At 54.5% G+C, this 13,692-nt stretch overlaps 1 protein-coding gene across 2 annotated transcripts in view; it reads right to left on the reverse strand.

Annotated features, from left to right (window-relative positions):
* Window positions 1-6,482: 6,482 nt before the first annotated feature.
* The window catches only part of PLEKHF1 (pleckstrin homology and FYVE domain containing 1), a 9,362-nt gene continuing 2,152 nt past the window's right edge, over window positions 6,483-13,692 (reverse strand). For both annotated transcript variants that reach the window (XM_045293808.1, XM_004704706.2), the window contains exon 2: window positions 6,483-8,401. In XM_045293808.1, the coding sequence (XP_045149743.1) occupies window positions 7,548-8,384 (837 nt within the window). In that variant the 5' untranslated portion in view covers window positions 8,385-8,401 and the 3' untranslated portion in view covers window positions 6,483-7,547. The remainder of the gene's footprint in view (window positions 8,402-13,692) is intronic.

Here is a 13,692-nt window from a genome sequence, read left to right on the forward strand (position 1 = left end):
TTGGGATAACAGTTGTATGAGCCCCTAATAAAATGTTAAAAAAGGAAAAAAAAAACAAAAAGAAAGTCCCAGTTAACTAAGCTCTCCTTAGAGGTCCGCCTCTCTTGGCCAGATCTCCTCCCTGTTGCCTTAACCCGCCTGCGGGCTTCCCCCAGGGAGCCCACGGGTCTCAGCCCGTTTAAAATTCTATACGGCCGTCCGTTTGTCCTAAACTATTCTCTGCCTCAGAATGAAACTCCGCTTTCAGCTTGCTCACCCACTCTATCTTTGCTCTGCAATCTACTCAGGTCCTACGCAGACCAACACCTTCCAGACGTGGGAAACACCTCTTCTGGGCACCCAATCCTTAACCTCTCCCCCAGGAAATCAAGTCCTAGTAAAAAATCTCATCCTGTGCCTAGCCCTGGACTCCAGACACAGTCTCCTCTGGCAACAGTACCTTTACCTCAACTGTTTAACTACGTGGAAAAAACAGATGCCTTTCCTCCAGTAATTGGAGTTTCCCCGTTCCACAATCCATTGCTAAAAGATGGCCGTTTTGCTATTCCAACCCGGGATAAGGTTATAACAACACCACAAGTAACCTCACTTTTCCCCTCAATGCCCCCCCCCAGGCAGATTCTTTTGGTGCAATGGCACCCTGACAAAAAACCATTTCCTCTCCTTCCCCATCCCATCTATGCATGCCGGTCACCCTGGTTCCCCAGCTAACTATGTACACAGTCCCTGGGGTCTACGCTCTGCAAAATCCCTCCCCTGGCACCACCAGACACACATGGGCAGTGTTCCTCCCTGTCATGGTTGGTTTAGCGGTAGCCTCTTCCTTGGCTGGCTTAGGAATGGGGGCACAAGCCCTATCCCACTCTCTGAGCTCTTCACAAATCTGGTCCTCCAAACTGCAAGCGGCAATGAAAGACACTGCATTATCTTTAAATATCTTACAGCACCAAATAACACCCCTATCCCAAGTAGCCTTACAAAACAGAAAAGCCTCTTAATGGCCGATAAAAGGGACCGTGTATGTACCTGAATGAGGAGTGTTGCTATTATGTCAAGGAATCCGGGTTAGTGGAAACCAGTATCAACAAACTTCGTGAGTTGGGGAAAAAGCTCTCTGGCCAGGCCCCTGGCATCTTACAAGGAGGATTAATTCATTCATCAGTTGGGTTGCTCCCTTAATAACCCCTCTTGTAACCATCTGTGCTCTGCTACTTCTGGCGCCTTGTTTGCTGAACTTTCTTAGCAACCGAATGCAAGAAATTTCTCATATTGCTGTTAATCAAATGCTATTGCACCCTTACAGTCCTCTCCCACAGGAGCCAGACATTTCCAACCCTAAGCCCCTCCCATGCCGTCCCAGTACCTGCAGGAAGTAGCCAGAAGAGTTGTCGCCCCTATCACCAAAGAGTTGGGGATGGCTAGCCAGATCAGGCCAGCTCCGAGCAGCAAGCGACCTTGAATCTCCCAGACCTGTGTGGAGCTGACCAGAGCTGGCTGAAACAACTAGCAGCAAATGACCTTGAATCTCCCACACACACCTGCGGAGCTGACCAGAGCTGGCTAATGTAAAGCAGCTGTGCAAGTTGTTTTTTTTTTTCTCATGGCCCATTTTGTTCATGGCCCATTTGGCTCAGTGCCCTCTTTGTTCTTGGCCCGCCACTCTGCACCCCTTACGAATATACCCGGAACCAGGAAGACACCTTACATTCCAGAAACCCGGACATACCTGTATCTCCCAATCCCTGACCACTTTACATTATATGGACTCGACAGCCCAGTCATATGTTCCCTGGCCAAATAAGCACCACCCCTGTATCCTGGGGCGCGACTCCCTCCGCGACACTGTGGACCATGAGACTTCGTCCAGGCTGGGTTTTTCTCCCCAATAAAGCCTGTTTGCTCAAATTTGACTGATTTGGTCTCTGGCGCCTCTTGACTACCTTACATACAGTTAGGTTAAAATGTATTACCCTATATACTCGAGTCTCAGCTGACTCAAACATCAGCGAGGCACCTAATTTTACCACAAAAACTGCATACAAAATGGGCTGAAAATCTCGGTTTATACACGAGTATATATGGTATCTTATTTGATTTCCCTTATACACGAGTATATACAGTATCTTACTTGATCTCCCCTTTGACTCATTTAAAATTATTTTCAGTTTTTTAAAAAAAAAGTGAAGGGGAAATACACATGCACTGAGCCTTCTGTGACTGCCCTCTGGCCAGTGACCAGGGATGAATAACCATGGATGCATGCAGGAAGCACTGGAAAGTAGATGGTGGCAGATGTAGTCAGAAGACAGGGCTCTATACTCCCATTGAGTTACAGTTTCCGAAACTCACAGGGGCCGTTTTCCCCGTCCTGTAGGGGCGCTGTGAGTCGGCATTGACTAGACGGCTGTGAGTTTGGTTTGGGTTTTTGAGTTAGGTGAAAATTTAACACCTTATCATTTGATCTCCCTTTTAATCCATTTTAAAGTGATTCTAGTCTTTAATCTTCTCTTTTCAATTGAGGTTTTCCTTTATTTTCTTAGTTTTTGTCGTTTTCCATTTTTCAGGTTTTTCTGTATATGAAAACCAGGATAGGTAAATCTATAGAGACAGAACTAATGGATTGATGGTTTCTTAGAGATATGGCAGGGGAGGTTGGGGAGAAAGGGAGAGTTAATATCGTGAGTACAAGAAAGAAAAAATGTTCGAAAATTGATTGTAATGATTGTCCAACTCTTCTGGATTATGTGCCAATAAAACTATTTTAAAAATAAAAATAAAATGCCCAACATAAAATAAAAATAAAATCAAGAAGTGTATCAGAAATGTATCCTGTCACCATACTTATTCAATCTGTGTGCTGAGCAAATAACCAGAGAAGGTAAATTATGAGACTGTGGTATTGGGATTGGAAGAAGGCTTATTAACAACCTGCAATATGCGGATAACCCAAACGTGCTTGCTGAAAGTGAGGACTTGAATTATTTGCTGATGAAGATCAAGATCATCAGACTTCAATATGGATTGCATCAAGGATTTCATCTTGCTGGATCCGTAATCAATGCTCATGGAAGCAGCAGTCGGGAGATCAAATGCCGTATTGCCTTGGGCACGTCTGCTGCACAAGACCTCTTTAAAGTGTTGACAAGCAAGGATCTTGCTTCGAGGACTAAGGTGCACATGAACCAAGCCGTGAGGTTTTCAACCGCTGCCTGTGGATGTGAACGTTGGGCACTGACTAAAGAAGACTAGGAACGTGGAAGGCCTTGAACAAGGTGGTCGCTGAAGAATATCGAAACTGCTGAGAACTGCCAGCAATCCAATCTGTCTTGGAAGACGTACAGCCAGAGTGCGCCGTAGGGGCAAGGATGGCGCGACTTTGTCTCAGGCACTTTTGATTTGCGAGAGGGAGAGGCCATTCCCTGGGGAAGGATCTCATCCTTGGTAGAGTGGAGGGGCAGCAAGAAAGAGGAAGGCCCTGGGTGAGATGGTCTGACAGGGCTGTAACAATGGGCTCAAACAGGACAACTGTGAGGATGGCGCAGGGCCAGGCCGTGTTTTGTTCTGTCGGACAGAGGGTGGCTATGAATTGGAATCAGCTCTGTGGCATGCCATAAATGAGATAGCAAGTGGCTGCCTGGGCCTAGAGCTGAGAAGGGACTCCAAAGTCTTTATTTCACGAGGGTGTGGGGGGAGGGTAGAAGGCTCCTAGGAGACATGGTTAGTACATGGGACCCAAATGAAAGCATGTTAGATGGTGGCAATTGGTTACCTGCAGAACGTGTGTGTGCCCTTGTGCAGCAGCAGCAGCTTGCAGCCTGTTTTCATCCCACTGCTAAGTGTGTTCCTGGGGAAGCTATGGCATCAGGCTGAGCACAGCTGTGCAGAGAGGGGGTCCTCTGGGCAGCATGGCTGAGTGGCCCCAGGGCCCTGGCTTCTCCCTGCTCCACTTGGGAGTTACTGCTCTTTGGTGAAAAAACTTCTGGCAGGATGTCACTCCCAGGATTGAAATTTTCCCTTGTTTTTGCCCAGAAATGCCTGGTTCCCTCTGCTGCCCACATGCATTTCTGATTTCAGCACTGGAACATTCCAAACAGAGCTGGGTTCTGTGGCGAGGGGAGCCAGCAGACTTGAGGGCGCCTGGGGAGCCTGCATGCTTCAGCAGGGGCTCAACTTCCTGGGCAGATCCAGCAGAGTGGTGGGTATGGGGTCAGAAGCTCCCTGAGAAGCACAAGGTCTGGCTTTGCTGGGACTGTGAGGGGAACCCCCCCATATCCCCCCTGCCCAGTTTCTGCTATGGGCACAGATCGGATGGGTCTGTGAAGTGCTGAGGCTAAGCATGCGTGGTGAAGACTATGGGCCCTGAGGCTGCTCAACCTAGACCACAGATGGGGTGCCAAGCGCAGAGGTGGGGCAGGAGACAGCTATGGCTGTATGACCACCACTCATGACAGGGGTCCTGGGACCCATCCCCACTCTGAGAAGTGACCTCTCCCACCAGCAGCCCATACTTCCTGCAGTCAGAGCCTGGCCCAGCGGGTGCTTTTGCTTTTGTGCTTGTGGCGTGAGAACCCGGTCACCCTGCCTGGCACATCAGGTCCCTGGTCCACCAGCTGAGCCCGAGTGTCCCTGACTGCCCCTGCCTCACAGCCCTTTCAGCTGCACCCCAAAGAGTAGGCCAGGAGCCAACCTGGGTGTCTCCATCAAAGCCCAGCCTGGCAACAGTGGGAATAAGGGCGGTGGTGAGGGGCCACTCAGCTACAGCCCAGGGGAACTGGTACCTGGGTCCCACCTGGGCAGAGCCCTCCTCCGCATGACTCCAACAGACCCTGCCCTGCGCCAGACCCCTTCCTTCCAGGGAATGAGCAGGCACCAAAGCAAGAGCAGAGACCTTGGTGAGAGCATATGGTGGTGGGCAGAAGGTGGCCTCCACTGGTGGTAGGTGAGATAGCAGCTCCAGGCTGCCAGCCTCTGGCCCAAGCTCGGTCGATACGGTCCCTGGAGGGGAGGTGGTCTTGGGTTCATAAGCTATGCCCTTCAGCCACTTCGTGAGGGTGATTCCTCCTAACGCAGTCCTTTCTCGCTCCCCGTTCCCCACCCCAAACACTGACTCCTCTGCCCAAAAGCGGGGTGGGGGGGGTGGGGGGTTAATGCCCCACAGCCATTGGCCTGGATGGGCTACAGGCCAGCCTGACCACTGCCCCTCCAAGGCCTGCCTCCACACAGTGGTGGGGCAGGCTGGGAAAGCCAAATTCAGGGGGACGCCCTGCTGAGGCCTCAGTGACTCTGGAGCTGCCATGCGTCTCCATGCGTCTCTGGGGCCTGGAAAGCTGTCTCTCCAACTGGCTCTCTGTGTGACCTCACCCTGCCTTGGCTCTGCCAAGTGCCACTCCAGGTGAGCCCACAGGGTTTTCAATGGCTGTGGCCTGCTGGTAGTGTTACACGTCGGGCTGCAATCTGCATGATCAGCAGTTCAAACCCACCAGCAGCTCCGAGAGAGACAGCCTGGGCTTTCTATTCCGGTAAACTTCCTGGGAACCCACAGGGGGCACTACAAGTCAGCACTGACTCCATGGCAGAGAGAGTGCCCTTTTAGAAGTAGCTCGACAGGCCACTCTTCGTTTCTCGGTGAACCTGAAAAGCCAGAGCGCGGCTGAGCACACTAACCATTTGTACCACCCAGGGACTCCCCACCCTGCCCTGTGCACAGTACCCATGGTGGCACCCACCACTGCCATGTCTCCCCTGCCTGTCTCCCCACCAGGCTGTGTGCTTCTTGTGTCCCCAGTACTCCCCAAAGGCTCTGGGGCACTCAGTCCTTGGGTCCTCACTGCCCGAATACCTCAGGGTTGGGGAGGCAGCAGCCGCCTATCCAGGGGTGGGAGTGGGGGCTTAAAGTGCCAGCAGTTGATCACCCGGCCAGCTGTAGCCCACAGTCAGCCTCCTCATCTGTCTACCGAGGGCTCTGGGCAGCCGGCTGCAGTGAGAGCTGGCAGTGCCCAGGCTCATCTCCAGTGGTACCCATCTACCATTCCTGTCCAAACTAACAGGGCCCGGTGCCTCAGGGTGAAGGAGCGGGCAGCAGATCTGAATGCAGGAAGCCACCTGTCTTGCAGAACCAGTGGCAACCTGCTGGGGCAGTTCAGGGTGCCAAGGAGGGAAGAGGCCAGTCAACACAGAGGCCATTCATTCTGGGGAGACCTCGGACCTGGGTTCACACCCCTTCCCTCCTAGCCACCTCTTCCCGGCAGGACATGGCTGTGCTTCATACGAGGCAATCTCCCTCCAGGGCAGCAGCATGCCATAGGTGAAGCCTGGCAGCCCTAGCCTACATCAGCCTGTGGCAGACTGTGCACTCCGTGGCCAGGTGTCAGTAGGTTGGTGCTCTGAGTGGGCTGTTTTCCAAGTGAAAGCCACCCTCGGTGGGACCTTCCCCAGGAGATCACAGGAGAACACTTCAAATCCTGCCAGGACCTCAGCAGGGCTAGGCTCTGTCTCCTTTATTGCCTTTCCCGTTGCTTAGACCACAGGCCAAAGGGAACACCACAGGCCCATGGCACCTGGGCGACATCCTCAGAGGACTCTTGTGGCGATGCGGTATCCCTGAGCCACCCTGCACCCATCCCTAGACTTGCAGTCATAACTACCGAGACCTCTCTCCCATAGGGTGTGCACAGGGCGCCCAGGACCCAGGCTGGCCAGTCCACAATCACAGCCTAACCCAGGCACAGCACAGCTCTGAGGTCGCAGCCCAGGAGGGGCCAGGTGAGCTGGCTTCCCGCTGGTCCTGCTGCTCAGACGGTCAGGGTGAAGTCCAGAATTCACACGGGTGACATAGACGCAACATGAAGGGCAGCAGCAACTGAGAGACGAGGGACACACTGCCTGGCTGAGCCCCTGACCAGCAGCTCCAAGCCACTCAGCACGCGTCCTGGTTTATGAAGCTGGTGCAGGGCACATCCCGACCCTTGCACGTACGAGTCCTATCTGGAAGCATTGCTACTGTGCCTGCTGTGAGAGAGAGACGAGAGACTGGGCAGGGTCTTGAAGGCACCCTAGGCTGGGGGCACCTACAGCAAGCAACGTAGCTGTGGGTGAGGACTGTACTGGCTGGCCCGGCACGGAGAGGGCAGAGCAGTGGTGGAGGGCAGGCCTTGGTTTCATAGAGCCCCCAGGGCTTCCGGTTGGGCCTGGTATGCTCAGGAGGCCTCAGAGAGCATGCAGGGACATGCATTCTAGTCCTGTCCCCCCCTTGGTATGCCCAGGGTTATCTGATCCAAGGGGTCACCCTCAGCTTCAGCCACAGGCAACAGGGCCGAGAAATGGCATTTATTTCTAAGAGGCCTTTGAGTTTGGGGTTCACTAGTGGAAAGATGACCACTTGAATGGGGGGTAGAGGAGTGCTGATATCCAGTAAAGGCCCAGGTTAGGGGTGGGCAGAGGTTAGGAAGGCGCCCCGCTGTGCCCACCCTGTGGGGCAGTGTCCTTGGGAGGCCACCGCCAGCTCTGGGAACACAGCTGTGATGACCACGTGACCTGCAGGCCTGGGGTCAGCTGGGGAAGGATGACCAGGAGACACTTGAGGTGTAGAACTCCACGTGGCTGGGCCAGTCACCATCCCCGCTGCCCTCCCTGTCCTCGTCGGAGTCGTCGTCGTCCCCACTGGATGCTGCAAAGGCAGCCCCGGACAGGCAGCCCAGCTGCCCCTGGGGCCCGCCGCCCTGCTCCTCCTCTTCCTTGCCCTTCTGGGCGGCCAGCTCGCGGTAGCACAGGGTGCAGACGCGCAGGGGCTTGGGCGAGAGGCGTGGCAGCAGGAAGCGCTCCCGGGAGCACTCGGCACACACCACGAAGCCGCACTGGCGGCAGTGGTGGCGCCGAGTGAGCGCCGAGAAACGCGTCTGCGTGCAGCGCATGCAGATGTCCGTGGCCTTGTCGGGGATCCAGGGCGCCGCGTGCTCCGTGGTCGGCTGGCGGCCCGTGGCCAGCAGCTGCCGCCGCACACACTCCTCTATGTGGCTGATCCACTCCTGGCGCTCCGTCAATGAGGCAGCCGACACCACGAACGACTTCTTGGCGGTCTTGATCATCCAGCGGTTCTTGGCCTGCAGGGTTTCAGGCAGCGGCTCCGTGGTCACCTCCTCCAGAGGGATGATGTGCTGGCTGCGGTATTTGCGCTTGCTCAGCACTATGCTGCCGTACACCAGGATGTCGTTGAAGAGGAAGAAGATGCGGGGCTTGGCCTTCTTGCGGCACTCCTTGGTCAGCACGCCCTCCCCCAGCAGCACTCTGCCGGGCAGGGCAAGCGGCTGTCCGGACGCCCCGAAGCAGCTCTCCACTGCTGCGATGCGCTGGCTGTTGATCTCTGTGTTTGCGAGGTGGTCCACCATCTTTGGGGGCTGCTGGGCTATGGGGAGAGAGGCAGACACAGAGGCATCAGCTGGATAATCAGAACGCCCCCACAACCAACCCCACCGGCAAGGAGCATGTGGGGCTCCTGGGGGTGAAGGTAGCCACATGGATAGAGCCCAGAGAGCCCTGCTGTGGGCGTGGGCAGCGGAGGCTGCATTCCCCTGGAGAAGCTGGGAAGGCAGGTGCCCACGGCCTCAACATGGCCACCCTGGCCACAAGGCGAGCAACTGGGAAACACCCTCCAATCACGCTGGGAGCCCTGGAGGTGTAGTGGGTCGCAGTTCGATCCCGGGAGCAGCTCCTTGAGCTGAAGATGAGGTTTTCTGCTCCCCATATTTATAGCCTCACAAACCTACAGCACAGGGCCATATCTACTCTGGACTAGAGGGTCACTCTGAGTCAGAGTTAACTTGGAAGCAGTGAGCTTTGTTGGTTGAGCATGGCTGCTAGATAGTAACTCCTCTTCCTTCCAGTCTGCTCCTCGGAGGGAGAAATACAGGTGCACGGAGAGGCACAGGCTATGGAGAGGTGCAGGTGTGCAGAGAGGCGCAGGTACATATAGCAAGCAATGCTAGCTCTTACTGGAAGAGAGGGGCCCAGATCTGCTGGCATCTGAGTCTACCTAACCTCTGGCCCAAAGCCTTCACTGTCTCTGGTACCCAACGGTCACCACCACGTGAGTGCTCCTGCCAGCCATTAATCCTCACAGCAGGACCCCTTTGCAAGAAAGGCACAGAGGCTCCACCAGGTGTGGCACCCAGAAGTTGCAACCCTGGCGGCCATGCAGCGTGAGGCCCAGCTGCCCCTGGTTGGGGTGCCCTCTACATGTTGGGAGCCTCAGAGCTCAGCTGGGCCCCTTGGGGCTGGCTGCACATTCCCTCTTCCTCCTGTGAAGACCAGCTACTCCCTCCTCAGGACAGCGGTCAGCAGATGACCATGATCGGAGGGCCAAGTCCAGTCAAGCTGCTGCTTTCGTCAGTCAAGTCTTATTGGAATATAACTACCCTCACGCATTTACAAGGCTCTGTGGCTGCTCTGGTGGCACAGTGGGTTAACTGGGCCACTAACTGACAGGGCAACAGGTCCAGCCTGGCAGCCACTCCACAGGAGAAAGATGTGTGTTTTGGAAGCCCTAGAAAGGGTCACTAGGTTGGAATCAGCTGGTGGGCAGTGGGCTTGGTTTGGAAGAGTCCCCAGCAGTGCTGATGCGTGGCTAGTGAGTGAACGAGCCTCTTCAGAACTCTTGAGGTCTAACAGTGCATGAGTCAGCTTGTACCCCTGAAGAGGAAGTGGGTGAATGGCGCCTACACCGCCATGTGCACCCTCGCACATGGGTCAAGGGGCTTATACTGTATTTCTGGGTCACCAAGCTGCAGTTCTGTAAGTCAGGCCACCTGTGGGAAGGGGCCCCAGTACGGGGGCTGGAGGCATTGCACAAGGGGGAGGCTGGGTGCCTTAAGTCACATACCACAGCTCTGTCAGACCACAGGCGTCCTGAACACTCTGCCCACACCTCCTTATGTAAGAGCTGCTATTTTGGGGTGGCTGGCCTTGGCTGTGTATTGCAGGCCTACAGGATGATCAGGGACAGACTAGGCCTGTCTGGCTGCAATGCTGGAGTCCCAACGGTGGACAAGCCAGCAAACCCAAGGTTGTTGGCCGGACATTTCTGAGTGTCACCTCCATGCCTGCTGCTATGGGGCAGCCCAGATAAGGTTTCTGCTGCAGAGGGGCCCAGCTACACCTGAAATTTGTAGTTCTATTGTTAACAACAAAACAAACCAGCAGCCAGTATAACGAAATGCCATTTCCTGTGATTCTGGGAGGTGGCATCTCTCTCTCTGTGATGGACTGAAATGCGTCTTCCAGAAAGAGAAGCTGAATGCTGCCCCAAGCCTGAGAATGTGAGCTGGCTTGGAAAGCCATCTTTGAAGATGCTGTGGGTTATATGCAGTCAACCAAGAATAGGGTGGGCCCTCATCCCTTTTGAGTGGGGCGCTATGAAAGTGGGGCGTACACACAGAAGTTGGCCAGGGAGCCAGGTGGAGGTACAGCTGCAAAGAACGCTGAGGAGGTTGGGAGCCAGGATCAGACCAGTAGCCGGGACCGAGACGTGGAGCAGATGCTCTTAGAATGCACCGACTCTGTGGCAGTTGGGTTGTAGTAACCAAAACCCCCACTCACTGCCATCGATTCTATTCTGACTCATAGTGCCCCTATAAGGCAGAGCAGAACTTCGCCTGTGGATTTCCAAGGCTGTAAATCTGTACAGAAGCGAAAGGACTTGTCTTCTCCTGTGGAGCAGCTGGTGGTTTTGAACTGCTGAATTTATGGTTAGCAACGCAACATGTAATCCACTTCACCACCAGATCCCTTGGTTACAGTAAGCTTACTTACTGCGTAGGGCCAATTCCAACTCAGCGATCCTAGCCTAGAGGATGGGGTAGAACTGCCTCTGTGGGTTTCTGAGATGGTAATTCTTTTTTTTTTTTAATGGTAATTCTTCTACGAGAATAGAAAGCCTCATTTTTATCACTTGGAGTGGCTGGTGATTACAGGGCCTCCCTGGTTATAGTAGTCCTAGGATATTAAGAAATATTTCTCCCCTAAATTTAAGGTAGCAACAAAAACAGAAGTACAGGATCCTGTCTGTATCCTGGGTTCTGGGCTCAACCTACCTCAAGCAGCTAGGGAGGCCTGCTCAGCAGACCTTGATGTGGACCCCCTGGGTGGCTCCTGCCCAGCCTCACCTCTCTCCATACCTGTGGGTACCCTCAGCTCCCCTAAACCGTGAGCACTGGACAGAAGCAGGCCACTCATAGGAGATTCCTGGAGTTCCTCCCTGGGGGAGGAACCCCACATAAGTGGGCAAAAGCCTGATCGCGAGGCCGCAGAGCCAGGCTTCTAACATACTTGGCAGCTGAGGCAGAGGGCTTTGTGCAGAGGACAGAAGCCCAGTGTCCACCCAGGGGGACTGTGCGGAGGAGGCGCTGAGCAGAATGGATGGGGAGAGCGGAGGGAAGGGCTTGAGGATGTCTGAGCCTAGGCCTGGGTCTCCTGCCCACTCTCCAGATGGCTGCAGGCTGGCACTAATGTGGGGTTCCCTGCCCACCCGCTGGCCCTGAGCAAGCCAGCAGAGGGTTCCGCTCCCCTCCCCAGAGTGAGCTGCAAATGGCTTTTGGCAGAATGAAGAGGGTACCTCTGTCTAATGATGCTCCCTAGAGGCTCCACCCTCCCTCATAGGTAAGAAGTACCCAGCCTCGCCTACTCCGACTTAAGGCAGGGCTCTGGAGCCTGTAGCCCTGGAGTGCGCCCAGGCAACCCTTAGGAGCTGTGAGAACTGAATGAGTTCTGGTGGCCAGGCGGGCAGAGCGGGCGCCGTGTCTGCAGATGAGGCACTTCCTGTTCCTGACCTTGGGGCTCCCCACCGTTCATCTGCCTCATACATGGGCTAATCACAATGGATTCGCTCCCCGCCCCTCCCTTCCCCCGCTTGAGAAGCTGATCCCAAGGGTTGAAGTAGAAAGAAAATGTTTTGAAAATGATGATGACAACAAATGTACAAATGTGCTTGACACAGTGGATGGAATGTAAGGATTGTGATAAGCGTTGTACAAGCCCCCAATAAAATGATTAAAATAACCAAAACAAAACAATGGATTCTCTCAGCCAGGCACTTGCCACCACCCAGCAGAGTCTGCGTGCCAGGGAATGTTCTAATGCTACAGAAGGAGAGGGAAGATTTTCAATAGCCCCTGGGTCATATTAGTTGGATTTCACTGCTTTCTTTATTTCGCAACAGTTTTTTTAAAAGCCCAGTGGACAATATGTGAGGGTGAGGGGGCAGGTGGTGGGCTCTGGTAGTCACAGTGGCCACTGGGGCTATAAGCTTCCTCTGTGTCACCCCCAAATCCCAGCACACAAACCCCAGATGACAAAACTGAGGTCTACCCAAGGTCACACACTGGCAAAGAGTAGACAAGGCCCTATGTTGAGGGGTATGGTTCAACACACATAACCAAAGGGTGGGGGTGGGGACACCTAGAACCTCTGTGGTGTGGCGGCTGTCCTGTTCTGCCCCAAGATGGCCAGACAATGCTGTGATCACTGAGGGCTAGCCACCAAACTGTGATCTAAACCCTCCCCCCGAAAACTCAGTGCGGTACCAGCAAATTAACACACACGTGTTGGCAGGGATGGTGGTTCGTTCTGCCCACAGATGGTCCCACTCCCTGAAATGTGTCGGAAGGTGTGTACCTGGGGGGGGCTGCAGCTTTCAGGCCCCCGTCTCTCGGTGGGGGCGAATGTCTCAGGGTTTCCTGCAGGACATATGGACTGTGGCCAACACCACGTGCTAGCAAACGATGGCCCCAGGCCTAAAACTGGTCCCTTGCCTGTTTTTCTGGATAAAATGTTACTGGAATCCAGCCTTGTACACACAGACTAGACGGCTGGCAAAGCTGAAAGTACTCACTGGTCTTTTACTGAAGATGCTTGCCAGCCGCATTCATGGCACCATGGTCTGTAAGGTGACCAGTGGCAACTGTGCCAGGCATCTGCCCTGGTGGAATTCTCTCCTCTGCTGAACACAGCCTGGGGGCTTTGCAGAGAAGTCTGGAGGCCTGGCCTCATTAGCCGAGGAAGTTGGGACTGAGAGGGTGCCGTGATCTACTTACTCCCCTTGGGGTCCATGTGAGGACACTACCGTGCATCAGAGAAAGTCTGGGTCCAAGGGCCAGCCCCACCCCTTCAGCTTTGCTTGATTGGGACTCCTCGTTCACCCCATCGACCCTAGTCCCAGTCCGGCTCACCCTGCCCACAGGCCTGCCTGCTTTCACTTTGCAGAAACTTCGGGAAATCTTGTGTGAGGTCCTAGGGCTGTCCGGGGAGTGAGGGCCCAGGCCCTCCGGAAGCTCTTGCTGGTGCAGGAAGCAGATTGGTACGTAGACCAGCAAGATGATGTCTGATCGAGACTGCTTGGTGTTGGGAAGCAAACACACACATGCACACGGGCAGGTGGGGACGGGTCAGGGGAGACCTTGGTGAGCCTTCCACCGGGCTGCATTCTCTGAAGGAGCCAGCTGTGGAGAGATGACGAATGCATGCTCTTCATGCAGAAACAGCGTGGCGCTGTGCAGACCCAGGGCAAGGAGCATGCGAGAGGGGCCTTCAAGGCACTGAGACCATTCTTGAACGTTCAGAGGTCAAGATGAGAATCTGGTGTTTTTCTCTTGGCAGGAGAGAGAGAGAGAGAGAGTGTGAGAGAGAGAGAGAGAGAGAGAGAGA

This window comes from Echinops telfairi, unplaced genomic scaffold (assembly GCF_000313985.2).
Source record: "Echinops telfairi isolate 266 unplaced genomic scaffold, ASM31398v2 ScPeMD7_2291;HRSCAF=2852, whole genome shotgun sequence".
NCBI lineage: Eukaryota > Metazoa > Chordata > Mammalia > Afrosoricida > Tenrecidae > Echinops > Echinops telfairi.